The sequence below is a fragment of the Tribolium castaneum genome, chromosome 9 (assembly GCF_031307605.1).
Source record: "Tribolium castaneum strain GA2 chromosome 9, icTriCast1.1, whole genome shotgun sequence".
Lineage (NCBI taxonomy): Eukaryota > Metazoa > Arthropoda > Insecta > Coleoptera > Tenebrionidae > Tribolium > Tribolium castaneum.
Genome location: NC_087402.1, coordinates 6,812,142 through 6,840,000, shown reverse-complemented (window position 1 = coordinate 6,840,000; position 27,859 = coordinate 6,812,142). Strand labels below are relative to the sequence as shown.

The following is a 27,859-nucleotide window of genomic DNA, read 5'->3' as shown; positions in this document are numbered from 1 at the left end:
TTAGACAACAGGAATTCGAAACAGTGGAGAAACGCCGAATTTTTTGCATTATTAGAAGAAAGCTGCATAAGTTGCCAATCACGATTTCATTTAAATCGTTATGACCGTGACCGCACGTGACCACGGCTCCCAAAGGCACAATAATTCTCTTAAATGTTAGAAGATTACAGGCATTCCTCGATCTCCTGAGAACACTAATCAGGTGTTAAGTGCAGACATTAAGCCAGCAGGGAGCGACATTAAAGTGCATCGAAATGTCACTCCGCAATGAAATTACGCACGAATTAGTTATTCCGATTAACCGGAAGAAGTTTAGCACAAGCCGGGATTACCAACGAAAAGGGTGGAGCTGAAGAGCGAAAGCGCTCGAGTTTAAACTTCGAGCAATGCCCTACCATTATCAACTACGATTGACTATATACAAACACCGCCGGCTCAAACTCTACTATACTCAGAATTATTGTAGTTAAAAGTGAAGGGGTATATAAGCCTCTTCCAATTTAAAGTTGATCTATTTCCAAGTGTTAGCAAGTGCAATGAAAACGGTAATTTCTAACAATTTTTGTGCTTCTTTTTTGTGCTCCCGGTTTAGCCCCGCTGGTGGATAACACCTTTTGTGCCCTTTGCAGTGGCCCATTGGACTATGTGATTAGCTGGATGAAATCTTAATTACGTGGATTTATTTTTATAAATCTGTCACTGGTAGCTATGCTGATCATCTGTCACAAGCTTTTTCTATTGCACATTTCTATTTGCTTTCTTTCCAATTAAAAGAAAAAATTATGGCTTATCGAATTATTAATACCAATCTGCTTGATTTGATTTATTGTATGTCAAAGGATAATAGCCAGATAAAGTTATAATTACATGCTGCATTCGCAGTTTTATTGCATTTTCTTAGAATACGACTTTTATTAAAAGTGCCAAATACAGTTTCAGGCGCTTTGTAACATGTATTACCGTGAGTCATTTATTATTATCCATTCCTTGATCTACAAATGTTAATTAAATTAAGCAATTACTTGCAATGAGTGGTGAATTAGTTTCGAAAAATGAGCAAGATCAAAACTATTGTTACAATTAAACGTACGTACTGTGTAAAAACAACTTTTTGCGGGGGTAATTATGGTAATTGTAATGTATATTACATGTTGAAATGCTTGACAAACAAATCTCAAATCGGAATTAACAAAGCGAAACCGATTAACTAACTTCTTTGATTCAACAGAAGTTCTTTAACTAACGCATGACACAGCATATGATTCTAATTATTGTATCAAAAAACATAATGGGAAACTTTTCCATAACAAAAATATGCTCTATTGTGAAAATAACACGCATTAGTTCTCAAGGGCGTTATCCAAAGCGTAAATCATCAAATTACCAAAAAAATTGCAGAACGAATCCAATTAAGTAAGGATATTTGCAAATTACCACTCTACATATTTTTTTGTTGCTGCTATTGTGGACCTGAACAAATGCTTTATTCCTGCAGTGTGGCAAATTTTCAGTAATTCTCTCTACTAGAATGAATTTATATAACGTAAAAATAACTGAAGCGTGTTCAGTTCGAATAATCGATAAAAAGTTTCTTCATTATTTAATAACATTTTCTAAGAGTTTCCTATGAATTATTAGGTGCTATGGAAAACAAGCATTAATTTTACGTAAGCTACATTGTACTTAAATATTTATTCCTTCAATGTTAAGTTTGCTTGAGATAAACGTAGACAGGAAGTTGTCGATAACAAGGAAATGAATACGCTAAACGTTTATTTTTCAGCATACCCACGTAATAATAAAACTCTTCGATCCCAAGAACAGTGTGCAAGGTGAACATACCGATCGTTCTTAGATAATTATTATAAATAAATAAAGAACAGTCACATTGCAAATGCATTATACCACTATTAACACGCATTTGAATGCTAATCCTTTCTATATTTAGGCCTCACCTTCAAAAATTGCACTTTAAAGTAAAAGTAAATCATCGTTCAAGTTCAACGATGACAAACCGGTATTCTGCCCTATTGCGACGTCGGTTTCGAAAAATTCGCCACAAATTAATTAAAAATGGTTTAGTAATTTACAATAATTAAATCAGCCAAGTGTTGCATTCAAATGACACATGTTTACTTTTACTTGCGGTTTCTTAACAATCAGTCCATTTGCAACCAAATTTTAACAATCTTATCGATTGTTCTGAATATGGTGTCCTTTTCAAGCCGATGCACTTGAACCAATTTTTATTTATGCTAATAATAGTTCAATGCTTGGAATTTCTAGCAAAAAAACTAATTAGATATTGCCGGAAAGAGAGAGTATTTATCGCCCCTAGCTTTCTCGCGTTGGTTTATTTTTTGTTAAAATCACAATTAGTAAAAGGCGATCGGGTGGGTGATTGATATAATTTGCTCACTTTTCTTCATTTATCTCCCAGTAATTAAATGATAAACATTCCGGGCATAAGTTTGCACTAGATCTTGATCGGACGTTCACTTGCACAAAAAATCAGTTGTAATTACGTTTTTGTTGTACTAAACTAGTTCAGTTTTCACTGCGCGTAAAGCATGCATTTTGCATTCTTTAAAAAAACTCCAATAATTGCCTGCAAACAATTTACATCTCGCTAAATTTTTTGCAGCTTCTGGTAGCTTGTTTAGCCCTTGTGGCGCTTCCTTCAGAGCAGTCCCGCCCCCGCGTCCTGAAACGAGGCTATCTTCTGGGCGACTACCACGGAGCCCCCGCTATGGGCGACCTCTCCATATCGCCCTCCGGATGGAAAGGTTCAATCTCTTACTTGCACGGAGTACATAACCCCCTTCCGGTTCATTTAGTTAACACGGACGATTTCAACCTAAACGTCGACTTGCCCGCCCCCCGCCGCCTCCCGCCCCCTTCGGTGGCCCACGTGTCCAGACAAGCCCCCCCAATCCATATTCTCTCCTCCAACTCGCTCGAGAAACCCGTCATGGAGTCCCAAGAGTACATCCCGCCACAGTCCTTCGGAACCGCCGTCTTGCCCCAAATGCCGCCCCCGGCCACCCCCGTCAACGCCGCCGCCTCCAATATCCCCGCGAACCGAGGGGCGGTTTTCCTCGGATCGGGATCGCTAGGAGTCGTGAGTTTAGGCAATGGGGCCTATGCTTTGGGGTCGGGCTCGATAGGGTATTCCGGGAATAGGGCGCAGCCTAGGCCTACCGGGACCGTTCCCGTTTATCCCCCTCTGCCAGCGTCCCCGAATTTGATTCCGGCAGCTGTGCCAAGTCCCTCACCCCAACAGCCGTTGGGGTTGAACTACGATTATCCCCTTTTGAATGTGCCCCAAGTGCCCCAAGTTGACCAAAATGGGTACGAGTATTTGCCCCCTAACAGGGTCGGGTTTGGGGCTCCTAATCCCCCGAGACCTCTGAGGACGAGGCAACAGTTTGCCACACCCACAGCTTTGCAGGTGCGACAGCAAGGACAACAAATCCCGAACGATTTCCAGTTTTCGGTGCCTTTTGGGACCACCGCTGGGGGCATCCCTTTAGCCTAATTTATTTGTAAAATTTTTCGACTAGAAGACTTTCGCTTCGTTCGCCCCAAGTGATAAACCAAATAGGTTAAATATTTTCACCCCTATTGTATCTTTATTTATTCTAGGTACCTAACTCGTATAGTCACTATTATTACATAATACACTAGTTTGTACTACTATAAATGTAATATTTTTTTAATGTCAAATTCTAGAGTAAATTTTTTATGTTATACAAATAAAATTTGACAAAATAAAGCTTATTGTTATATTTTTTTACTTTGTGTATTACTTTATGTGGAGAAATTGGCTTTTGACGGACATTGCGATGTTATGAAACCACTTGTGGGTGATTACGACATCAATTTATTGCAAGGGTCATGAGTCCTGGTAATGAACTCGCTCCGGTACCAATAAAAATCGATCGAAGAAAGTTTCGAGATAAATTTTAGGACCGATTTTTAATTCCGGGTACTTTGCGAGATTGATTTATGAAACCTTTACAAAGTTCATTCCTGTATTGCCTTATAAGAAATGTCGATTTTATTTCATTCGAAACTTTTTACACACGCTTTGTTCCATAAGAAATGGAATTTATATTTTTAATTAGTGTTAATGCTTATTTATAATTTGAAATTTCAAGAAAACTTTCTAATGGCAAGGACTTCCCCAGGAAAATAGTAGAAAATACCCTCATATTAAGCGTTTTAAATGAATAATAAATAACTCGCAAATGAACGAACTTTGTATAAATTAATACAACTAACTAGTAATGGAATAATTAATTCGACAATTAGTGGCAAGGATTGATTATTATTATTCCGATTTTATAAGTTCAAGCTTAATTATAAAGTCTTTCAGAGGGTGAGGAAATTTCGATTGAAGCTATCAATAAATTGTAGAGAGTATTTTTAATACACCTGCTACATCACAGTCAATCGCTTATCAAATTATTAATCATCGTTAAATTATTCGTCAAGGTGTGGGAGTCAACGAGAAACTCGAACATTATTCTAATCCTCGTAGAATAACGAGGACAAACCGAATACACTTTCTTCTAATAATTTTAATTAATTATTATTAGCTAACACATAGCTATAGATTCTTTTCGAACCTGCACAAAAAATTTGAAAATTGTAGTTGCATTTTTTGCGACAAATAGGTCAAATACAGTAATCTCTCGTTAATCCGAACCTCCAATAATCCGTAAGATCCAATAATTCGGACATACTAGTCAATTCATGTATAGAATAAAAGAAATTTTTCCTAATTTTTTTGTTTTCAACAAATTTTAATTTTTTTCTCAATATGCTGTTGCTTTATTTTATCTGTAACTAGCACAGCTAGTTTTTAAAGTCAAAATTGCTCCAAAAAGTAGGCAAATAGAAAGAACCTTACTTAAGGTATTACAGAAAAACAAGGAATTTTAGAAAAGCTACTTGTCAATTAAATTTCCAATTGAATAAGAAAGTATAAAATAGCTGATTATTAGACCTGTTGCTGGAACCGTAAATTACATTAACTATATTTTTTTTAAGTGCATGAATAATTATAACAAATAAATTTGAGAAAACATATATTGCCATTAAATAAAATACTGCACCTTAAATTATTATTATTATTATTATTATTATTATTATTATTATTATTATTATTATTATTATTATTAGTATTATTATTATTATTATTATTAATTTAATACCACTTGTTAGTATTAAATATTTTATATTTTAATAATAAACTTATTTTTTGTATTAATACCTGATTTTTGTGTATTTATTTAGCTAACCCTATAACACGAATATTTTAGTAATTCGAGTGCGTCCGATTTTAATTAGTCCAGATTAACGAGGGATTACTGTTCAGGTAAGCCAAGTGATTTATTTAGTTCTTTTGCCTCACTTTTTTGGATTTGGAAGTGATTTTAAAGTCAAATCAAGTCAAAAAACAAGAAATCGGAAAAAAATATGAAAAATTAATACAAGTTATTAACTTAAAATTTTTGAATTGGTCTCGAAGAGACATCTAATGGTTATACGAACATTCACTTATCTGAGCAAAAGCGAGGTAGGTGGAAGCACGTTCCAAGTACGAATATTGATAAAATAATTCTCTACAATTCAGCGCCATTTCAAATGTAAATATTTTGGTTTTTCCAAAGAGTTTCGCAACAAATAAATCATTTAGAAGTTAAAGAAAGTCCCTTTCATCTGCGATTTTCTCTCGTTACATGTATAATTCGCTAATACAATGAACAGTAACTTATTTATTTGAAAAGTGTTAATGCGACTCATTAGAATTTCTAAAGCTCTTTATTAAGTAACGAAAATTGTGTAAAACCATCGATTTCTTCAAAAAGTGTCTTTGATACGAAAATAAGTTACGAAAACTGTGAAATTGTGCAAACTGCACTAAAATTTCAGGTCATCAGGATAACGAGGCGACAAGTTTTCTCAAAAATATTATCATAGGTTTAGAAAGTTTTAAATCGAATTGATAAAAATGCACCTCCAGGTGTTTACAGGTCATAAACTGTAACATATAATAAACCGAAGGTTTCGTGAAAATGTTGGGAAATCCGAGCGATTTGCCTGTTACTCGAAGAATTCTGTTTCATGGTGATTGTTTTTTTCCTCCGTGACATTTCAAAGCGTTATGCAGAGGTGATGCTTACCGCTGCGACCGATATATTCTGCGTACACGCCCTGTTAAGAAATGTGTCGTCTGTGGCTATCTTCCGGTCCCACGTGAACCGGTGTTGCGTAAGTCCGAAAGTAGTCCATCTTTCGGGAGTATTCAGCTATAGAAAGGCGACTCGTTTGTGAGACATCAGCCCCTCTTACAATGGTGGTACTTTATGATTTCCAACTACTATAAAAGCTTTAGATGGGCTCCAGTCCACACAGTCTTCAGCTGTCCACTCTTTAGTAAAGCAAAATGAAGACTACCGTAAGTCGCTTGGCACCTTTGACCTCGCATCATTCATTGCGTGTTTCAGGTGTTCCTTGTATTGTGCATCGCCGCCGCCCTTGCTGAGGAGAAGAAGACCACGAAACGTGGTGTCTTCGGCGAATCCCTGGGCTTGGGTGTTGGGAGTGTAGGTCTAGGACACGGTGGCATCGCTTTGGAAGGGCATGGCCTATCATCCGGGATTTCCGGAGGACTTGTCTCCTCCCACGGCTACGGACTGGGCTCCGGGTACGCAACATCGCTAGGATCTGGCTACGCTCTAGGCTCCGGAATCGGGTTAGGAGGTTCCGGAATCGGGCTAGGCGGCTCCGGAGTCGGCCTAGGGGGAGCCGGAATCGGGCACGGAGTCATCAATCTTGGAGCTTCCGTTTCCCGCCACATCACAGTCACTAACAGAGTTGGTATCCCGATCCCGCAGCCCTACCCCGTGACTGTCCACAAAAACGTCCCAGTGCCAGTACCCCACCCAGTCCCGGTCCCAGTGGATCGCCCATACCCCGTCCATGTGCCCAAACCGTACCCAGTGCCAGTAGTTAAACACGTCCCAGTCCACGTGGATAAACCGTACCCAGTTCCGGTTAAAATCCCAGTGAAGGTTGCTGTTCCAGTCCCTGTTAAAGTACCAGTACCCAAACCGTACCCTGTCCCTGTCCATAAGCCAGTCCCAGTTCCCGTACATGAACCCGTGTACGTTAAGAAACCGGTGCCTGTGGTGGTCCATCATGGGCATGAGGAATACGGACATGGTGGCTACGGGTTCGGAGGAATTGGTCATGGTATTGAACTTGGAGGACATGGGATTGAACTTAGCCATGGTTCCAGCTACGGATACGGCCATGGGATCAGTTTGGGGTCCAGTTATGGGCACGGGATCGGTTTGGGGTCCAGCTACGGTCACGGGATCGGGTTAGGTAGTTACAAATCATGGTAACAACTCTGTGATGTTAGTCATTTTCATTCATTTAAAAATGCCATAAAAACGTACGATAGAAACTAGTCTTCATGTGGTTTCATGTATTTTGCATTTTCGCATAATAAAGTTATTTTTATACAATATTTACGCTTTTTTTTCGTAATTGAATACCTTTTAAAGGACACGTGTTACACTAATATCCTTATTAAGATAACGCATTCTTCAACTGGTTGTAATTTATTAGTCCGACTTTCACTAGATGGTGCTTATGCTTTGCCCCGATCTTTGATAATACAGTTTGGAAAGTGGGATTAATTGTTTGCATTTACAAGAAGTGCCATTCCTTGTTTTCGATAAATATGACTCAACTGTAGGAAAAAAAAATAGGCATCAGAGTCATTATAGTTTCACCCATCCATGTGTTAAATTATTTCAAATTTATTGTCTGTAGTTTCATTTTATTAGCTGCTTTACATAAAATTTGCTAACGCTGAAAATAAAATTAAATCGAGAACTGTGCTACTTCGCCAATAGCCAATTTAGACAGTCATATCAATAAAAATTCAAGAATATTTGAGTTGCATCAAAATTTTAATTGAAATGTAAATAAAGTTGGCGAAAATTAAAACCAGATTATCCACCTTTACGATTTATTGAGACAAATAAGCAGTAGAATTCCTAATCGGCTATTATAATCTTATTAATATTAATACATGACCGAATCTTCGGCACTTTCTTTTACCGGAGGAGGGAACATTTTTGCGATAATATATGAGCTTGGGTCATTTCGAGACACATTTCCTGGAAGAGGTATTCCAAATATATGAAAGTTAAACTGTTCGGTCGCAGACAATAAAGGCATGTCTGACACTGGAAAAAATATGAGTTAATGTAGCTAATGGTGCGACGTGACAATATTTTGCAATAGTTGGTTTCTTTTCTTGTCATTTTCTTAATATAGTGGCGATCACACAGTTTTTTTTAATTTCACTGTGAAGTGTGTGTTATATAAAAGCTGAAACAATTTATGAAAGTTACGGGATGTCGCGATATGGAAATGAATTTGTTATTAATAGGTAGAATTTTCTTATCTTTTCAAATTCAAATGTTGAATTTAATAATTAAGAGAAAATTGTAATATATTTAAGATCGGTGAAAACTTATTTAATAAATCAGTTACTTTGGCACTTCTTGTCTTGATTTCCGAAAACATTACCGAAATTCTAAACAAATAAGGAACAGCAATAAAAAATAAGAAACGTTTGTCTTTGCATCAATTAAATAATGCTCTAAAAGTAAATGGTAAATTAACCGCTGCCTCATTTGGATGTATTTAATAATAAGGCCGATTTATTGAAGTTGAATTACGTTTTTTAAGGAATGCGAACTGACCTACCTTCGAAATTCTAGCAATTCGATTTTTTTAATACTCTTTTTGTATACCTCTGATAATAAGTCCCTTAAAAGTGCCAAAAATGTAGCTTGATCCAATTTTAATTTTTTTTATTTTTCCGATTTTTGATGTGATTTTGAACGATTTTTAGTACGAAGTCAAACATTACGCTTTAGAGCTCAAGATTTTTTTTAATTTTTATGCACTTTTCTATCTCTGTAGCTTAGAAGCTTCAAAAGTGCACAATTTATAATTATTTTTACGACTCATGAAATTCTGAAAAGGCGACTGACGGCAAAGTGCTGCCGAAACCTGTTAATTATACGGTTATATCACTAACTGAACAAGTTCTGGTAATGTTAGTAGTCTAATCAGAAAGAAGTATTAATTTAGTTTAAGTAGATAACACACAATTTAACATTGGTGTATTGCAGATTACATATATAAGAAGTCGAGTTTTATATATATCACGAATGCAAAAAGATTTTTTCTTAGGAAACCAGCAGACTATTAAAAATATGTAGGATTACTAAACCGAAGTTAAAATGTGAATTGGTTAAAATATATAAAATATATAATTTTTTTATTTTTATTTAAAGTATTTGTTTAGTTACATATTTCCCATCCAAACCGATAAAGACATAAAATTAAAAAAAGCGCAATACTGACATTTAATCACTTTGTTAATTAATAATTTTTAAAATTTTTAAATTGCTATCAACCGGGTAGTAAAAAAGAAATTTTTAGTGGCAACAAAATTATCATTATACCATAAGTTACCAATAATATATCATTAACTTCCAGAAAGAAAATAAACGAAATGTTCTACTTAATGCTTGAATTAATACAGTAACAGACAGTTTGAGAATTTCAACATACTCCATTCGCATTAAAAACGTGCCTACAATTATTACGTTTCAATAAATTCATTGGTAATAACAATTAATAAAATATTTGTGCAAATCTGTAAACCGCAGAAAAATTAAATCATCAATATTGCAAAAATCAATCAATCAGATACATGTTTACACGTCACCGATTCTTCCTACGAGTACCAGTTTGGCAACGATTGAGCCATTCACCCAATATCGGGTACTTTATCGGGAAAAGATATTTTTTAGATCAGATCGGTCATCCGGTAATGTTACGCCTTTCCAAAGCAAAAATCACGTTTCTCAAGTTTAATTTACATAAATTGCAAACATTTTCAGACAAAGACGATTGCAGTTTTTTGCAAACGAATGATATGAAATCGTTTCACAATATATTAAAGCATAATATAGAACAGCATCCGCTACACTTTACTGACTTTACGTAACGTCTGAATTAATAAATAAGAATTACTTATAGATTCTGATTCGTAATTAATATTCCTAATTACATCAAAGGCGCTCTCAAGTCTGACGACTCGGACGTAAAGTTTCCCATACCAAGCCCGATTTCGCGGATTTTTGACCGAAAATCGCCCCTATTGACTCCTGAGATGATTACAACAGGGGGCCAAATGGCTCGAATTACGAAAATACGAGACCAAATCCAAAACTTGTCAAAAATTGCTTATTGTTCGTTGTGTGTGAACCTTTATTATTCCATTTGAATAAAATTTTAATGCATTTGCCGAGATGTTAGGGGGAAATGGGAAAGTACTATCACTGTAGGGGAGGATGGACTTGTATATAAAACAGCGGGTACTAAATTGGAACAGACACAGTTGCATCGTCTCCACACAAGCAACATGAAGTTTCTGGTAAGCCATTCACTTCGCAAAATGACGTCGTTAGACCGCCGAAAATTTCCAGGTTTGCACTTTATTGCTGGCAGTCGCGTTGGCCGAAGAGTCCGCCAAGAAAAAGCGCGGTTTGGAGCTCGGGGGTGGCCATTTCGGGGGCGGCCTCTCTCTAGGCGGGCATGAGGGGCTCTCGCTGGGTGGTGGCGGCGGCCATGGATTCGGCGGCGGCATCGGTGGCGGCTTCGGCGGCGGCCACGAAGAAGGCCACGTCACCCACATCACCCTCCACAAGCAAATCCCGGTACCAATCCCACATCCGGTGCCGTACCCAGTGGAGAAGAAAGTACCATACCCTGTCAAAGTACCAGTCCCTGTCAAAGTCGATAAGCCGTACCCTGTCCACGTGCCCCAGCCCTACCCTGTCCACATCGACAAGCCCTACCCTGTCAAGGTGGAGAAGACCATCCCCTACCCAGTCAAAGTACCAGTCAAGGTGCCAGTGCCCGTCAAGGTGGAAGTACCCATCCCTAAGCCGTACCCCGTCCCAGTGCACAAGCCAGTCCCTGTGCACATCCCCGAATACAACATCGTCAAGAAGCCGGTTCCAGTTTACGTCAAGGGACATGAGGGTGGTTTCGGAGGCGGCGATCTGGGCGGTCATGGAGGTTTCGGAGGCGGTTTTGGCGGTCATGAAATCTCTGGCGGTTTCGGAGGACACGAACTGTCTCTCGGTGGTGGTTTTGGACACCATTAATGTGATATTAGTTTTGCCTTTGGTCGGTTTAATTATTTCCCTCTGATTGTTTTTGATTGAAATAATTAAACCGATTTCTTGTATATAGTCCGGTCACATTATCATCCATCTGCGCACACAAGTCCAAAATTACCACCGATGATGGTATTAATACGGATAGCTTCATCGAAGAGTTTCCGTATTAATCGCAACCAGAAATGACTGTTGCGCAACTGATCATTTTGTCCAAATTTGTTAGATTTGTTTGGGTAAAACTGAGCAATTGAACTTATTTGGCAAAATAAATTTGCAACGTGTGTCATTCTCATTTCATCCTTTATCACCTAGTTGTAATTTACGATCTTTATGTTTTTTAGTTGTGCAATAAACCTATTTTTTCTATTTAATTTCTTTTTATTTTTGAATACATAACCGTTCCATTTTGCGATTTCATAATAGATTGCTCTGAGGCAAAACTGCATTCGTGGGTTTCAATTAATTAAAAATGTACATTGTCTTCATGCTTTGCAAAATTACTATCCAAGTGAATCGCTGATATCAGATTTATTTTACAACAATATAAATAAAACTTTTGCAACTTCCGCATCGTAGGCAGGAAACTGCAAATGACACGATATCGCACTCTAAAGATACCAATCTTACAATAATGTATTTCTAATGAGTATTATTAGAGCAAATCATCTTGAGATCATGTGTACATAAACAGAGAGAATTTTTTGTCAAAAAAAATTCATAGGTTTGTTTGCTTAAACTACATCATTGAGTATTTCAGATGTTATTCATAAATAATTATTTTACCTATACACTAATTTTTGCATTTCAAGACAAAATTTATTCCAAAGTACCCATTTATTGTCAATGATTTAGTGAAGTCAGCTCGGCTATTAGACACAAAAGAATAAAACAGTAGGTATATGTTAATTATAAACCTTTGTTAAAGTAACTTTAAACGATGATTAATAAAATAATGACGAGTATTACTATCATTTCGTAATTTCATAAAAGCAAAGCAAATTATTATTAATCTTGTGAAAAAAAATACGAATCGTGCGATTTGTAAACAAACTAATCAGGAATAGTGGTTAATACGTACAATCAATTTTATTTCACTTTAGGTCAAATTTCTGTAACAAATTAGTAAATATTTACGTTTCTTTTAATTAATTAATAATAAAAAAACATGAGATGTATTGTAAATGATGCAGCTAATGTCTTCAACTAAGTCAATTGAGTATTAATGAAGGTACTTCCTTAAGTAAATACGTGGGTCTGATTGATTTATCATCTTAATTACTCTAAAATAATAATTATCTGTGAATCTACATTCCGATCCGATATATTTAATCTAAAATTAAAATTAATTGGAAAGATCACCTTACGTCATTTACGGATCAGAAAGAAGTTGAAAGCATTTCCGCTCTTCCTCATTTTTTACCTAGACAGATGCAAATTTTTTACTAGCCAAAAATCGAACACCTTTTAATCCAAAATCTTCCAGTATTATGTAACCCAAATTAAATTGCAACTTAACGCCATTTCATTAAATTCGTTGTTAAATTTTTATGCCACTGAAAAATTAAGGAAGGAAGCAATTATCCTTTTATGAATTTCGTGTTCCTCTTAGATAACGTCTAATTTTTTTGTGCACTTAGTTATAATTATAACAGATTAAAGCGTATTGTTCATGCTGCAATCACCGACTCCTGTGATGTGCAGTTAAATGGAAAGTACTATCACCATAGGGGAAGTTAGAATTATATATAAACTCGCATCTGAGCGTCAGTAATCACAGTTGCATTTCTCATCCATCTGGTAACATGAAGTTTTTGGTAAGAACATTACTTCGCAACAATTTAACAACCTAACTAATTATTTCGAACAGGTTTGCTCTCTTTTATTAGCCACGACCGCTTTTGCTGACAATGTCAGAGAAAAGCGTGGCTTTTTAGGCGGCCACGGAGGCGGCATTTCCTTTGGAGGAGGCGGTCACGGGGGCGGCATTTCCCTCGGTGGGGGCGGCCACGGCGGCGGTATTTCTTTCGGGGGACATGAAAGTGTCTCCTTAGGGGGAGGACATGAAAGCTTATCTTTGGGAGGTGGCGGTCATGAAGGCATCTCTCTGGGAGGTGGACATGGTGGATTTGGCGGCGGAATTTCTCTTGGAGGTCATGGCGGTGGTGGAGGCGGCGGCGGCGGCGCCATCGTCGAAGAAGGACACGTTACCCACATCACCCTCCACAAACAAGTCCATGTACCAATCCCGCACCCGGTACCATACCCCGTCGAAAAGAAAGTACCATATCCAGTGAAAGTCCCAGTTGCTGTCAAGGTCGACAAACCTTACCCCGTCAAAGTGCCAAAGCCTTACACTGTCCACATCGACAAGCCTTACCCAGTCAAAGTTGAGAAAACTATCCCTGTGCCAGTGAAAGTACCAGTCAAAGTTCCAGTACCTGTGAAGGTAGCTGTGCCTATCCCTAAACCTTACCCAGTCCCAGTGCACAAACCAGTGCCTGTTCATATTCCCGAATATAAAATTATTAAAAAGCCGGTTCCCGTTTACGTGAAAGGAGGACATGAGGAATACTCGTCTGGGGGATATGGTGGTGGAGAGGAATTGTCCTTTGGAGGCGGTCACAGTTTTAGTTCCGGAGGCAGCTTTGGACATCATTAAACCAAATCATCATCCTTATCATCACTTTCATTTCTCATCATTATTCATCAACAAAATCCCATAGCTCAATCTTCGGAATATTATAATTAACAAGGACTAGCTTCGTTAATACGGAGAATTTCCTTTTTTGAGACTGGAACCGAAAATGAATTGTTGTGCAACTGTTATTGTATTAAATATCCCTAAAATAGGGAATATGTATATGTACCTCTCTTTCTTATAATAAACTAGTATTTTAGATGAAATTGTGTTTTTATTGCTTAACAAATTAGTTGAAACATGTCAGCAAACAACTTCCGGAATTTAACTGCTTATGAAAAGCATTAGCTGCTCTGTAATTATTATTTCACATACAAAGACAAGACGCTGCAACAGTATCTAATTATTTGATCATAACGACATTTCTTTGTTGCGCTAATTAACGTGTGAACCGATTTAGACAAGAACGCAAAGCTTACCTTTTACCCAACTGCAAAAAACTGCATTTCTCACATGTTTTACTTATGGTAGGTTTTTGCAAGTCAGATATTTAAATTTTTAAAAAATAATTTGTACTATTAAAATCAGGTTGTTTGTTTAAACCACATCTTTGAGTATTTCAGGTGTTTAGTAATCTATACAATTATTCATAAATAATTCTTCTACCTATAAAGTAATTTTTGCATTTCAAGACAAAATTTAATCTAAAGTACCCATTTATTGTCAGGTCGGCTATTAGACACAAAAGTATAAAACAGTACCTATATTTTGATTATAAACATTTTTTTAAAGTAACTTTAAACGATGATTAATAAAATAATGACGAGTATTAATTAAAAATCATTGTTGATCATTTAATTTTTACAAGTACTAAAATAGCCGCTTTGCAAATTAATTTCTAGTATTTTTTGAATAAATTAACAATTTTCGAATATGGTACTCGGAAACAGTGTTTAAACCAGAAAGTAAGACCGATCGAAACAAAGAGAAAATTTAAATTTGGATTTTGCGAAAAAGAATCAACAGAAACTACCTACCTTTGTTTGTTTTTTTCTTAATAAACAAAATGAGAAAAAAAAACACTCAAAAACAACCCAAAAAAAGATTCAAAACGTGAAATACGATTTTATCAAAATGAAATCAAAATCTATTACAAAATAATAATTAATAATAATAATAATAATTTTCATATTTGCATTCATTGTCCCAAAAACGTAAATACAGTCTTTAGATAAAATTTGTTGGACGTATTAGTAACATCTGATAACGTCTAGACTTACAAAACAAAATCAAAAATATTGTAAAAGAGAATTAGTAAAAACTAAAATAGTAGGTATCGCAAAATCCACGACCATTTGAAACCACATTTAGAAATAAATTTTATGAAAATAATTTCATAAATCTTAATTAAATGAGGAAATATAATCCATAATTCATTTCACGCATTTTTGAAACGTCGATAAGGAATTCAAGTGTTACAAAAGTCACATATCGTAATAAATCAATGCAAAAATACACCATAATATGTACTTTAAGAATAGTATTTTTATTGTCACCGCTACGGTTTTTTTGTGATTTAATTACGCCAAAAACGACATGAGCAAGCATAAATTCCGGTGCTTTATTAAAATTAATTAAATACGGTTGTTGCGGCAGAATGGAACTAAATTATTCATTATTTGCCAAAATTTAATATCGGGGGTAACCCCTAATTGGTATATAAAGGCCCACTTACCAAAAACCAGTCAACACAGTTGCTTCGTCAATCCTTCAAGCATCATCATGAAATTTCTGGTAAGTCAAAATAAATAAAAATCGAATTCTTTGTTTAACTTTTTATTGATTTGATTAGGTTTGCGCATTACTGCTGACATCTGCAGTCCTTGCAGAAGAATCCTCAAAATCGAAACGTGGCCTCATCTTAGGCGAGCATTTGGGACATGACACCCTTTCCTTCGGGGGCTTAGAGGGCGGTCTTGGACTGCAAGGTGGCATTGGAGTCGGGGGTGGTCTTGAAGAGGAACACCACGGGCACATCCACCACATCACCCTCCACAAGAAGATCCCATACCCAGTACCACACCCCTACCCAGTGCACATCGAGAAGAAAGTACCATACCCAGTTAAAGTGCCAGTACCAGTGAAAGTTGACAAGCCTTACCCTGTACATGTGCCTGCACCTTACCCAGTCCACATTGACAAGCCTTACCCAGTCAAAATCGACAAACCATACCCCGTCCCAGTGAAAGTACCAGTCAAAGTACCAGTACCAGTCAAGGTTCCTTTCCCAATTGCCAAGCCTTACCCAGTGCCCATCCACAAGCCAGTCCCTGTCCACATCCCTGAAATCAACATCGTCAAGAAACCAGTACCTGTTTTCGTCAAGGGACACCACGAAGGATTCTCTGAAGGTTTGGGAGAGAGCGGATTGTCGTCTCTTGGAGGAGGACTCCAAGGTGGATTTATCGGAAGCGAAGGGTCGTCTCTAGGAGGCGGAATCGGTCTTTCCAGCGGGGATGAGTTTGTACATCACCACCATCATCATTATTAAGCTTAATCCAACTGTTGTTTATTTATTGTCAAGGTCATTCTCTAAAATAGTGTGGTTTAGCTTCACGCAGTGGAGAGTTAACCACATTATTCGCAGCCAGAAATGGATTGTCGAGCAACTGTTAAATTTCGTTAAATATGTGAGATTTGCTTTCAACGCTGGGGGCAAATCCACATTTCAACGAAATTCTTGTCTGTTTTTCTATAATTGGATACCTCAATAAAGACTCCAAAAGCATTATTTTTTTGTTTCTTTGAAGCCCATCCCATGACTTTGAACTTACAATAAGTTCTGAGAAATTTAGATATTCAGTCGCCGAAAACTATACAATACATGTTATCTACCAGTTTAGTAAAGTACATTAATACTAAAGTATACAAGCTTTAGTGAGAGTTGGGTAGGTACGACTATAACAGTTTTTACAACGTTTGGTTGCAATCCCTTTTAGTTTTGCTACAAATCTTTTCAAAAAAATTCGTAAATTTGTTTATGACATCTTTACCGCAAAATGCTTAAATATTCTTCGATCCAAGTATATTTGTAAAATCTGTATCTATTTTGACAGTAAAAGCAATAAATAATCAATAGTCTCAGCTTCAGTTGACTCATATATGAATAGTTTATCATTACTTATTAATTATTATTAGTCGAGTACTTGTATTGTTGGTTGCATAAAACCACAAATACGTAATTATTCTACATAATCAAATATTTCCCAGATAATTTCACTAGTATTACAAATACGTATTATTTTGATAATGGCAGCTGAGAACGGAGTTTACATTATGGATATCGCTAAAAAATTAAAAATATTTATGCTCGTATTTACTCCTAACTGCTTCCTACTTTAGACTGCGAGCAAAGAAGCTTTAGTTTGTTCTCTATTGAGCTATGACACAATGATGAGGATTTTTCTAAATAAGCATCTTTTAATTGTCAGGGATTTTTGTAAAATTTCGGAGATGATACAATCAATGAATGTTTCAATTACTTTATGAATTAACGTAACCCTAGTTGTAAAAGTTGTAAGCACTGTGATTGGTCCGCGTGGGGTCGGCCATTAGAATAAGGTGTTAAACCAATCGGATTACAGTTCTGTATTCATTCAATAAAGTGATTCAACTTTTAATAAAAATTTCCTAAACCGAGTACAGGTTATTAATATTGGGTAAATCGTTTGCAACTTTTGACTTTTGTATAATACATTTAAAGGAAATACTACGTGCTTATTACTGAAGACAAAAAAGGTAAAAATTTAACTTCTTTTTAAGAAAGTCTGCGAGACTTTATTATCTTCAACCATTTAGGCTTAGGTGTAGGTACTTTATTGTATTCGTAAGTAAAAAAAAAAGAAAGTACATCTGTTAAATATAAATTAAATATAATAAAAAATTGGAGGCGAGAGAATTTATCTCCACTTTGGAATTCGTAAGTTTACGAACAAAAAGCTCAACTCTCTTTGTAGTTTGTAAACAAACTGAACGTGTGAAGTAATAAGTGATAGTAATAGTTTATGTTAATAGTTAATTAGTAATATGAATTATTCAAATCATATCTGATATCAAAGGATCAATCATTTCAATGTCTTTTATACCATTCCAACGAAATTTTGCGAATATGTGAACACATTTGGTAATTCCTGCTTACCAATTGAAATATTTTAAATATTTTGAATACATAATAAATAACTTACATAAAGTCCACTAATTTTGTGTAAAATCTTTAAGTAAATACGGAACTCAATTTGTGCTGAAACAGAAGCCTTGCTCTTGATTAGGTAAAACTCTGATATTACACTCTCTACCACAAGGAAGAACAAGTCACGTAATGTCAATAACAGACATGTGGTCAATATGGTCTTTTGTAGCTGCTAGACAAAACGTTCCTTTTGGGAATAATTTAACATGTACTTTCTGTCCACAAAAATTCTGTTGCGAGTAAACGAAAAGATTATTATCTACTTTAGCAAGTAATAAAATAGCATTTCCTGCTTAGTTCCTTATTCGAATTTATTTACTGAAGCAGACAGTCGGAATAATATTACACGAGCTTTGTTTGTAAAGGCATTCATTAACACTCAAATTGATATTTTCTATATGAATAGGCATGTTCCCATTATAATTACGTTACATAACATACTCGTTTGCTCTAGAATAACTATTTTCTGCTTCATTTATTTGTTTTATTTATAGAAATTAAAAGTTAGTCAGTCACAACGTTATTTGTAAACTTTGTTTAGCATGTTTTCACTAGTGTGTATAAAATTCGCGCGTTTGGAAACATTTTTAATTAGAGTATGTCGTAACTGGAGCTTCGCTTCGAATCCGCGATCCCGCATTTTAATGATCGACTTTTCCGATCCACATTGCATAAGAGAGATAAATCACTTTGGAATTAATTCTGCATTTTCGTGTTCTAGTTATGCGATAACAACATGCCAAATACAAATTAGATAAACATAATACATAACGTCCAGATGGAATTTTTTCAAAATCATTACGATTATATCATTGGAGGAAGTCTTATCTAATTACCGTCTTAATTTCTGTGTTTGTTAACCGCGGTAATATTTCCATATACCTACTCATGATGTAAAAGAAAAGGCATTAATTTAAGCGCGACCCAAATAAAGTGCGTTTTTACACATGAGCGGAACTAAGGGTTCTTTGGGGAAAGTAAATTCGTATAAATACAAGCTGGCCGCTGTGATAAGCATCAGTCAGTGCCCAACCATTGGATTAACACAACAATGAAGTTTATTGTAAGTGCCCCAAGTGAGTGCCAACACCCATAACACCCATCCTTTCCAGATTTTCCTCGCCTTCTTAGGCTTCTCCCTCGCTCAGGAAGCCCAAGAAGAGAAGAAACACACCAAACGCGGCATCGAGTTCGGCGGTTTCGAAGGCGGCTTCGAATTCGGGGGCGGCGAGGAGTTCGGGGGCGGCCATGGCCACCATGAACACCACGAACACATCAAGACCATCACCATCACCAAAAAAGTGCCCTATCCGGTGCCACACCCCGTACCTTACCCTGTTTACAAGCATGTACCTTACCCTGTGAAAGTACCAGTCAAGGTACCGGTGCCCAAACCGTACCCGGTCCATGTACCCAAGCCATACCCCGTCATTGTCAAGAAACCATACCCTGTACCTGTCGAAAAACCATACCCTGTACCTGTCAAGGTCCCAGTCAAGGTGCCATACCCCGTCAAAGTACCTGTACATGTGCCCAAACCTTACCCAGTCCATGTACCTGTCAAAGTACCAGTCAAGGTTCCCTACATCGTTGAAAAGAAAGTCCCGATCTACATCAAGGAACACCACCATGAACACCACGACTTCGGAGGACACGAAGGCATTGAAAGCATTGGAGAAGGTTTCGAATTCTCACATGAACTTCACTAAATTCTTGTTTTTTGGTATGTTCCTACTTTTTGTTTTGTTTCAGCCCTAATTTGTTTCTCCTCAGTTACAGATATTCTAGTTGCTCAATCCATGAATGTTACATGTGATATTAAATAGTTATAGTTGATTCTGTAACCCTTGTTGAGATTATATTTTTCTAATTGAATAAAATGTTGAAAAAAACAAAACGTATTATTTATTTAGTTGCACAATCGGGGCCAAGAAAGAAGGTTTTTTTTTCATAATTCAACGAGATGCAATCAATGTTCCATTAAAAATTGATTGATTACACCATTAATTTCTCTTGGTGCTAAACTGATTACCTTCCTCAGTCGCACTCGAAACAAAATGGAGCAACTACCAAAAAGTACATTAAAAAAACAATTTTCGAAATAAAAAAAATGCTTTGCTTCAGATGATCCATTATTGGTCTTGCGTGTCTTGCCAGAACTTTTGCTGCTACATAAAATAGTCAGACATTTTGTTGTATTTATTGTGTGTTACTTGACGGCAACGACGATTTTTTGTCTCTACGTTCTTGCAACAGTCCGTGGACTCTGGGACTTGTTTTGGAGTCAGTACAGTTTATTGACTTTTGGTTCAGTTATCGTACGTTTTAAAGCTACATTTATGCCAAATTACCTCCACTCTGCAGGGTTTTGCGTGCTATTTTGTGGCATTTTGGAAAGGTTTCAAATTTTTGGAACTGCGTCGGCGCGTTTTTGCCGATTACTGGGCTTTGACAAGTCTTGGCGAAGAGTCGTTTCAAAAGATCAAAAAACTGAGTAAATCTGCGAATATTTTTACGGTGGGCACAATTTTGGCATCAATTGCAACGTCGTCTACTTGCATGCCTTGGATTGGCGATGAATATGACATCATGTTTCCAGTGAGAGTGTATACAGACTACTTTGGCGAAAGGGCCGTTCCACTTTTGGTACCTTTTTATATGGCGATGTATTGCACCGGATTTGTTATGATTGCTACCGGTTTTATTTTTGTTCATTTTGCTCTACATCTCAAGTTTCAGTTCTTTTTGTTAAACAGACGGCTTGATGGCCTTCAAACTGAACCACTAGTTAATGATTTTTCGTACCAAAACCGTGTCAAAGAGGAACTAACGTGTTGTATTGAATATCACCAAAAACTACTAAAGTATGTTGGCACAATTTTAAGCACCAAAACACTTGAAAAAATTCTAGAGTTGCGAAGGAAATGAACGAAATTGTCTATTATCCTATCTTCATTGTTGTGTCTAGCGGTATAATATGTTCTGTGTGCCTCATTTTTTATATGGTATTGTTTCGTATTAGCAAAGGAAATTGTCTAATGTTTTGTGTTTAGAAAACTTTTGAAAACTCTATAGTACGTGGAACAGCGATGGCCATTTCTGGAGGTTTGATAACTTTTGGGTTCGGATTTACAGGACAACTTATGGAAAATGAAGTTCATATCAAAGTTTAAGATTTGGACTCTTGATCTATTTAATTTTTTAGTCTGGAAGGCTTTTCGACACTTCAGTAATGCTGCCTTGGCACTTGTGGTGTCTATCAAACAGGAAACTGTATCATATTTTTTTAACCAAATCACAGTACCATGTTAGCTTTTCCAGTTCTGGTATTATCAATCTGAACCACACTTTGTTTATTTCGGTATGTAACGCATTTTTGGAAGTTCTAAGCCAATATTTTTATTCCAGTTGTATAGAAAGGTCACCTCGATATTCTCATTTTTGATGAACGTTTCAAATAAGAATAACACATAATAATTTGTAATTGATAATGACTTACTCGAAAGAAATAAAAAGAAAAATGTTTGAAAGTGTCCACAATAACGCTCACAAATGAACAACAAGCTGAAATAACAAATCTGTTTGAAACCCAAATTAAAGTTAAAGTATGTCAAGAAAATCATCACAAAAAAATCATTTTAGATGATATTTTCTCTGAGTTCCACGACTGACCTACCGTTGTTTTTTATTCAAAATGGCCAAAAATTTTGCAGTTTTTTCAACCATATACTGTGTGTTTTCACTTTAGGTCATAAAAGCTTCTTCACGCCCTTAATACATGAATAAATATTATTACGAAAACAAAACGTATTATTTATTTAGTTGCATAATTCGGGTCAATAAAGAAGGTTTTTGTTCATAATTCATCGAGATGCGTTCAATGTTCTATTAAAAATTGATTGATTACACCATTAATTTCTCTTGGTGTTAAAATTATACTTCAGTCGCACTCGCGTACCAAAATGGAACAACTACCAAAAAGTACAATAAGAAGAAACAATTTTCGCAATAAAAAAATTGCTTTGCTTCAGACGATCCATTATTGGTCTTGCGAGCTTTGCCAGAAATTTTAATGCAACATAAAATCATCAAATATGTGGTGCTGTTTATCATATGCTACATGACAGTCACGATGATTTTATGCTCCTACGTTCTGGCAACAGTCCGAGGACTCTGGGACTTGTTTTGGAGTCAGTACAGTTTGTTGGTTTTTGGTTCATCTATAGTGTGGTTAATGGCTGCGTTTATACCAAAAACTACCTCCACTTTGCAGGGTTTTTCGTGCTATTTTGTAGCATTTTGGAAAGGTTCCGAATTTATGAAACTGCGTCGGCGCGTTTTTGCAAATTATTGGCCTTTGACAAGTCTCGGCGAAGAGTCGTTTCAAAAAATTAAAAAGCTGAGTAATTCTGCGAATGTTTTTATGGTGGCCACAATTTTGGCTTCACTTGCGACGTCAACTGCTGGTTTGCCTTGGGTGGGCGATGAATATGACATCATGTTTCCAGTGAGAGTGTATACAGACTACTTTGGCGAAAGGGCCGTTCCACTTTTGGTACCTTTTTATTTGGCGATGTATTGCACCGGATTTGTTATGATTTCTACCGGTTTTATTTTTGTTCATTTTGCTCTACATCTCAAATTTCAGTTCTTTTTGTTAAACAAACGGCTAGATGGCCTTCGAACGGAACCACTAGTTAACGATTTTTTGTATCAAAACCACGTCAAAGAGGAACTAACGTGTTGTATTGAATACCACCAAAAACTACTCAAGTGTGTTGTACTAACTTTAAACACCAAATTATTTCAAATAATTCTAGAGTTGCCAAAGAAATGAACGATATTGTCTATTATCCAATCTTCATAGTTGTGTCCTGCGGTATAATGTTTTCTGTATGTCTTGTTTTTTATATGGTACTGCTTCTATTAGCAAAGAGAATTGTTTAATAATTTAATAATTTGTATGTAGAAAAACTTTAAAAACTCTTTTGTACGAGGAACAACAATGGCCATGACTGGAACTTTGACCACTTTTGGGTTCGGATTCACAGGACAACTTATGGAAAATGAAGTTCGTACCAATTTTAAGTTCTGGACTCTTGACTTGTTTGATTTTTTAGTCTGGAAGACTTTTCGACACTTCAGTAATGCTGCCTTGGCACTTGTGGTGTCTATCAAACAGGAAATTGTATCATATTTTTTTAACCAAGTCCCAATATCATGTTAGCTTTTCAAGTTCTGGCATAATCAATCTGAACCACACTTTATTTATTTCGGTATGAAACACTTTCTAGAACTTCTAATCCATTATCTTCATTTCAGTTGTACACAAAGATTACGTCAATATTGTCATTTTTGCTGAACGTTTCAAATAAGAACCACACCAAATAATTTGTAAATTTAGCAACTGATCACCAACTTATTGATTTAAAAATAACAACAAAATAATACGTTCCTTGCTTGTAATTTTATTTTTGTAGCTCATCATGTAATTTATAATGACTTAGTCGAAAGAAATAAAAAATAAAATCATTGAAGTGCATTCTTAAATCCACCTTAGCACATCACACTCACAATGACACTCGTGAGAAAATTACAAGCTGCAGCAACAAACGCGTTTGAAATCCGAATTAAAGGTAAATCACATGAAAAAACCAGCGTTCAAAAAACCAATTTTAGATGATATTTTGGCCGAGCTGTTCAACTGGCCGTTCCTAGTCCTTGATTCCAAATGGTCGACGAAGTTTGCAGTTTTTTTGACAGTATATTGCGTTTTTGAGACACTTGCTTGCGCTTTGGTTTATTCAACACTGGACGTTAATATGATGGGAACATATGCGATTGTTATTGCAAAATTTGCAACTGTAAAATTTTGTTTCTTTCGTTTTAAGTATAAGCTCTAAGTTCCAGACTTTCTGTTCCTTCTTCTCGTTTTTTACGAAACGGAAACAATACTTTGAAATCATCAACGAGAATTTTCCTCACTTTTGGCCACTGCAAAGTTTGGGAAAAAGCACGTTTAACAGAATCAAAATAAGAGCCTCTAGTGTGAAATTTTATTCTTTCTTGAATGTCGTCGTAATGTTAATTGGAGCAGTTATATTGATTTCGTTTACACAGGATGAATCCGAAGTATATCTTTCTGTTAAAATATACAAGGATTATGTTAATAAGTGGACGACAGGCTTTGTTATGTTCTTCTATGTTAGTTTTATTTATATTGGGCTTGTTGTAGCTGCTATAAGTTTTGTTTTAACTTATACCGCGTTTCATTTGATTTTTCAATGCTTTTTGTTAAATCAAAAACTGAAACAAATTAACGATTCTATTGTGGAAAACGAACAAAAACAAGTTAAATTGGATGAGAAGTACCAAGGCTTCATTTATAAAGAGTTAATAAGCTGTGTAAAGCTGCACCAACGCTTAATCTTGTAAGAAAATTATTGCTAATTTTTTGCTTAATAATAATTATCTAAATATGTATTTTACAGTTTTGGAAAGAGAATTAATCACTTGGTGTACGCCCCACTGTTAGTGTATATTTTTGGAGGCATTGTTGTAGGAGTAGCTTTAATTTATTATCTGGTAACACAATTGCATTTTTTGTATTTTTTTCTGAAATCTTCCTGCAGAAAAGTAGTGTTCAACATATATTCACCAGCTTGATTTTGCTACTAATCGCACTTATCAATTCAACAACGTTCGTAATAAATGGCCAGATGCTGGAAAATGAGGTAAATAGTGAAAACTATTCATACTAATTTAATAGTCTTTTTTTTAATTACAGGCAGAAAATATTTACATTTCTCTCACCAATCTACCTTGGTATTCTTTAAATGTCCAAAATAGACGAGTTGTTTATGTTATGCTTATGCAAAGTCAAAAAATTATCCACATGTCTGCTTCTGGACTGGTTTCATTAAATTATCAACTGACAATTGTGGTAAAATTTTGGAATAATTTACTTTGGCGTAACTAATTAATTATGCATTATTTTAGTTTTTCCGGTGCATTTACACCGGTATGACTTTTCTAGTAAACGTAGGGCTATAAAAATTTGCTTCTGCTTTTTCAAAAATAATTGTTTGACTAGAGTAGTGAATATTTGAGATTTATTAACACCACGACACCTTACTAGAATTAAAATTAAAAATTTGTTAAAATTGGCACAAAAATAAATGGCATTGCAACAACAAAAGTTTATTTAACTGTGGTTCGTTGGTAATTCTGTGAGTAGTTTCTGATAAAAAAAATTTAACCAAATCACAATATATTTTTTTAAGTATCTTATTATAAAGTGAATCACACTTTCCTTCGGTATAAAACATTTCGTTAAAAGTTCTAATCCAGTATTTTTCCACATGTACAAGAGTAAGATAGAATAATTTTTAAATTTATTCGCTGATCACCAAATTATTGATTTAAAAATAACTTAACAAAATAATCCGTTTCTGTTATTTTTACAAATTCGTAACTCATTATGTAATTTATAATGACTTGGTCGAAATACTAAGAAGTAAAGTCATTTACCAACAGTTCATTCCACAATGACACTCATGAGAAAACTACAAACTGCAATAAGAAACCTGTTTGAAATCCAAATTAAAGGTAAAGCACATGCAGAAAGTCAACGGAAAAACAAATAAAAAATTTTAGATGATATTTTGGCCGAGTTGCTCGACTGGCCTACCCTTGTTCTTTTTTCGAAATGGCCTAAAAACTTTGCAATTTTTTCAACCATATACTGTGTGTTTGACACACTAGTTTGCACTTTGGTGTATTCTACATTAGACGTTGAAATGCTGGGAAAATATGCAATTTTTATTGCAAAATCCACAATTGTATAATTTAGTTTTGTTTAAAAAAAACTAGTTTTAACTCTAAATTCCAGGCTTTGTGTTCGTTCTTCTCGTTTTTTGCTAAACGGAAACAATATCACAAAATTATCAACGAGAATTTTCCGCACTTTTGGCAATTGCAAAGTATGGGAGAAAGCACGTTTGACCAAATGAAAAAAATAGCCACAACTGTAAAATTTTACTCTTGTTTGAGTGTTGTGGCAATGTTAATTGGGGCAGTTATATTGATTTTATTTACAGAAGATGAGTCCGAAATATATCTTTCTGTTAAAATATACAAGGATTACGTTAACAAGTGGACGACGGGATATATTATGTTCTTCTACGCTAGTTTCCTTTATATTGGGATTGTTACAGCTGCAGTGGTTTTTGGTTTAACGTACATTGTATTTCATTTGATTTTCCAATGCTTTTTGTTAAACCAAAAACTAAAACTAATTAATAGTTATATCGTGAAAAATGGGCAAAAACTAGTTAAACTGGAGGAGAGAAACCAAAACTTTATTTATAAAGAGTTAATAAGCTGTGTGAAGCTTCACCAACGCTTGATCTAGTATGAAATTATTGACTCATTTTTTGCCTAATTGTCTGAATATGTTACAGTTTCTCAAACCAAATTAACGACTTGCTGTACGCCCCAATATTCATGTATACTTTTTCGGGCATTGTTGTTGGAGTCGCTTTGATTTATTTTCTGGTAACTCCGCTGCATTTCCCTATTTCCATTTTAGAAATTTTCTTACAGAAAACTAGTATTCAATACATTCTCACTAGCCTGGTTTTGTCAATCGTCTCACTTATTATCACAACAACGTTCGTAATAAACGGACAGCTGCTGGAAGACGAAGTGAATTCAACCAAAAACTGTGCTCACATTTAATCAAATTTTTAAATTACAGACAGAAAATATCATCATTTCGCTCACTAATCTACCGTGGTACTCGTTAAATGTGCAAAACAGACGAGTAGTTTACGTTATGCTTATGCAAAGTCAGAAAATTATCCACATGTCTGCTTCTGGAATAGTTTCATTAAATTATCAGCTCACTATTGTGGTAAAATTTTGAAATAATGTGCTTTCGCGTAGTTAATTATGCGTTATTTCAGCTTTTCCGGTGCATTTACACTGCCATGACTTTTCTCGTGAACATGGGGCTATAAAATTTGATTCTGCTTTCGTAAAAATAATTAAGTTTTATAAACACCACCACGGCTTGTTTGTTAATAATCAAATGTATTAAAACTGACACAAAAATAAATGGCATTGCAAAGGCAAAAATTTTGTCACTGATCTACTTATTACTAATCTCATTAGCCAAAGAAGTACATGATAGTGGTGATACCATTCTTGGGCAAGTCTAGCACTTGATAAAAACTAGTTCATTATTCACGTTGATTACATAATCAATGAAACAGTGTTTGGTGAAAAGACATTGTCTGCTTTTCAATGTCTTTTCTGGGTTATGCATCGCTAAGCCTGTCGTCTTTACTCTTTTCCACCTTGACAATGACACACACCTGAACTGGATCTCAAACACGGTCGTATTTTCGTTCGCTCTTGTTGTACTTCTGGTCCAGTTGCAACATTTCAGACAAAAACCTTACTAATTATTGTGAGTTTCTATTTTGGAAGGTCGTAATGTAATTAATAAAAATTTCTTTTGATCATTTCCAAACGTATATTTCACCACTTCCGACACTTGCAACATAACGAAAGCTAAGTAACAAAAATTAAACATGTCACGAGTTTACATAAAATCTTTATTTTGGCATTGTCAAGCTTCCACGAAACGCTACACTAAGTTATTTCTGCATAATTTTG

General features: G+C 35.6%; 3 protein-coding genes across 4 annotated transcripts; all 3 read left to right on the top strand.

Moving 5' to 3' along the window:
• Nucleotides 1-392: 392 nt before the first annotated feature.
• On the top strand, nucleotides 393-3,796 carry LOC103312712 (uncharacterized). Of its 2 annotated transcripts, XM_008194090.3 has the most exons (3): nucleotides 394-545; nucleotides 2,645-2,786; nucleotides 2,838-3,796. In XM_008194090.3, the coding sequence occupies exons 1-3, from the start codon at nucleotides 537-539 to the stop codon at nucleotides 3,536-3,538; spliced, it is 852 nt and encodes a 283-aa protein (XP_008192312.1). In that variant the 5' UTR covers nucleotides 394-536; the 3' UTR covers nucleotides 3,539-3,796. The 2 variants fall into 2 exon arrangements, with proteins under 2 accessions (XP_008192311.1, XP_008192312.1); XM_008194089.3 differs by having other exon boundaries at nucleotides 393-545; nucleotides 2,645-3,796.
• Nucleotides 3,797-6,313: 2,517 nt separating this feature from the next.
• On the top strand, nucleotides 6,314-14,195 carry LOC100142570 (uncharacterized). Its single transcript, XM_064358897.1, has 5 exons — nucleotides 6,314-6,466; nucleotides 6,516-7,414; nucleotides 10,408-10,540; nucleotides 10,593-11,273; nucleotides 13,159-14,195. The coding sequence occupies exons 1-5, from the start codon at nucleotides 6,455-6,457 to the stop codon at nucleotides 13,948-13,950; spliced, it is 2,517 nt and encodes an 838-aa protein (XP_064214967.1). The 5' UTR covers nucleotides 6,314-6,454; the 3' UTR covers nucleotides 13,951-14,195.
• A 1,400-nt stretch (nucleotides 14,196-15,595) lies between these two features.
• Nucleotides 15,596-20,075, top strand: LOC103312708 (titin). Its single transcript, XM_008194086.3, has 4 exons — nucleotides 15,596-15,723; nucleotides 15,782-16,477; nucleotides 19,291-19,901; nucleotides 19,952-20,075. The coding sequence occupies exons 1-3, from the start codon at nucleotides 15,712-15,714 to the stop codon at nucleotides 19,885-19,887; spliced, it is 1,305 nt and encodes a 434-aa protein (XP_008192308.2). The 5' UTR covers nucleotides 15,596-15,711; the 3' UTR covers nucleotides 19,888-19,901; nucleotides 19,952-20,075.
• Nucleotides 20,076-27,859: the final 7,784 nt, after the last annotated feature.

What these genes read in the sequence shown, in the direction of transcription:
- LOC100142570 (XM_064358897.1), top strand. An exon ending in TTAGGTAGTTACAAATCATG is followed by an intron (nt 7,415 to 10,407) that starts GTAACAACTCTG and finishes ATTTTAATGCAT; the next exon opens with TTGCCGAGATGTTAGGGGGA. An exon ending in GTGGTGGTTTTGGACACCAT is followed by an intron (nt 11,274 to 13,158) that starts TAATGTGATATT and finishes TATTTCGAACAG; the next exon opens with GTTTGCTCTCTTTTATTAGC.
- LOC103312708 (XM_008194086.3), top strand. An exon ending in ATCACCACCATCATCATTAT is followed by an intron (nt 16,478 to 19,290) that starts TAAGCTTAATCC and finishes CATCCTTTCCAG; the next exon opens with ATTTTCCTCGCCTTCTTAGG.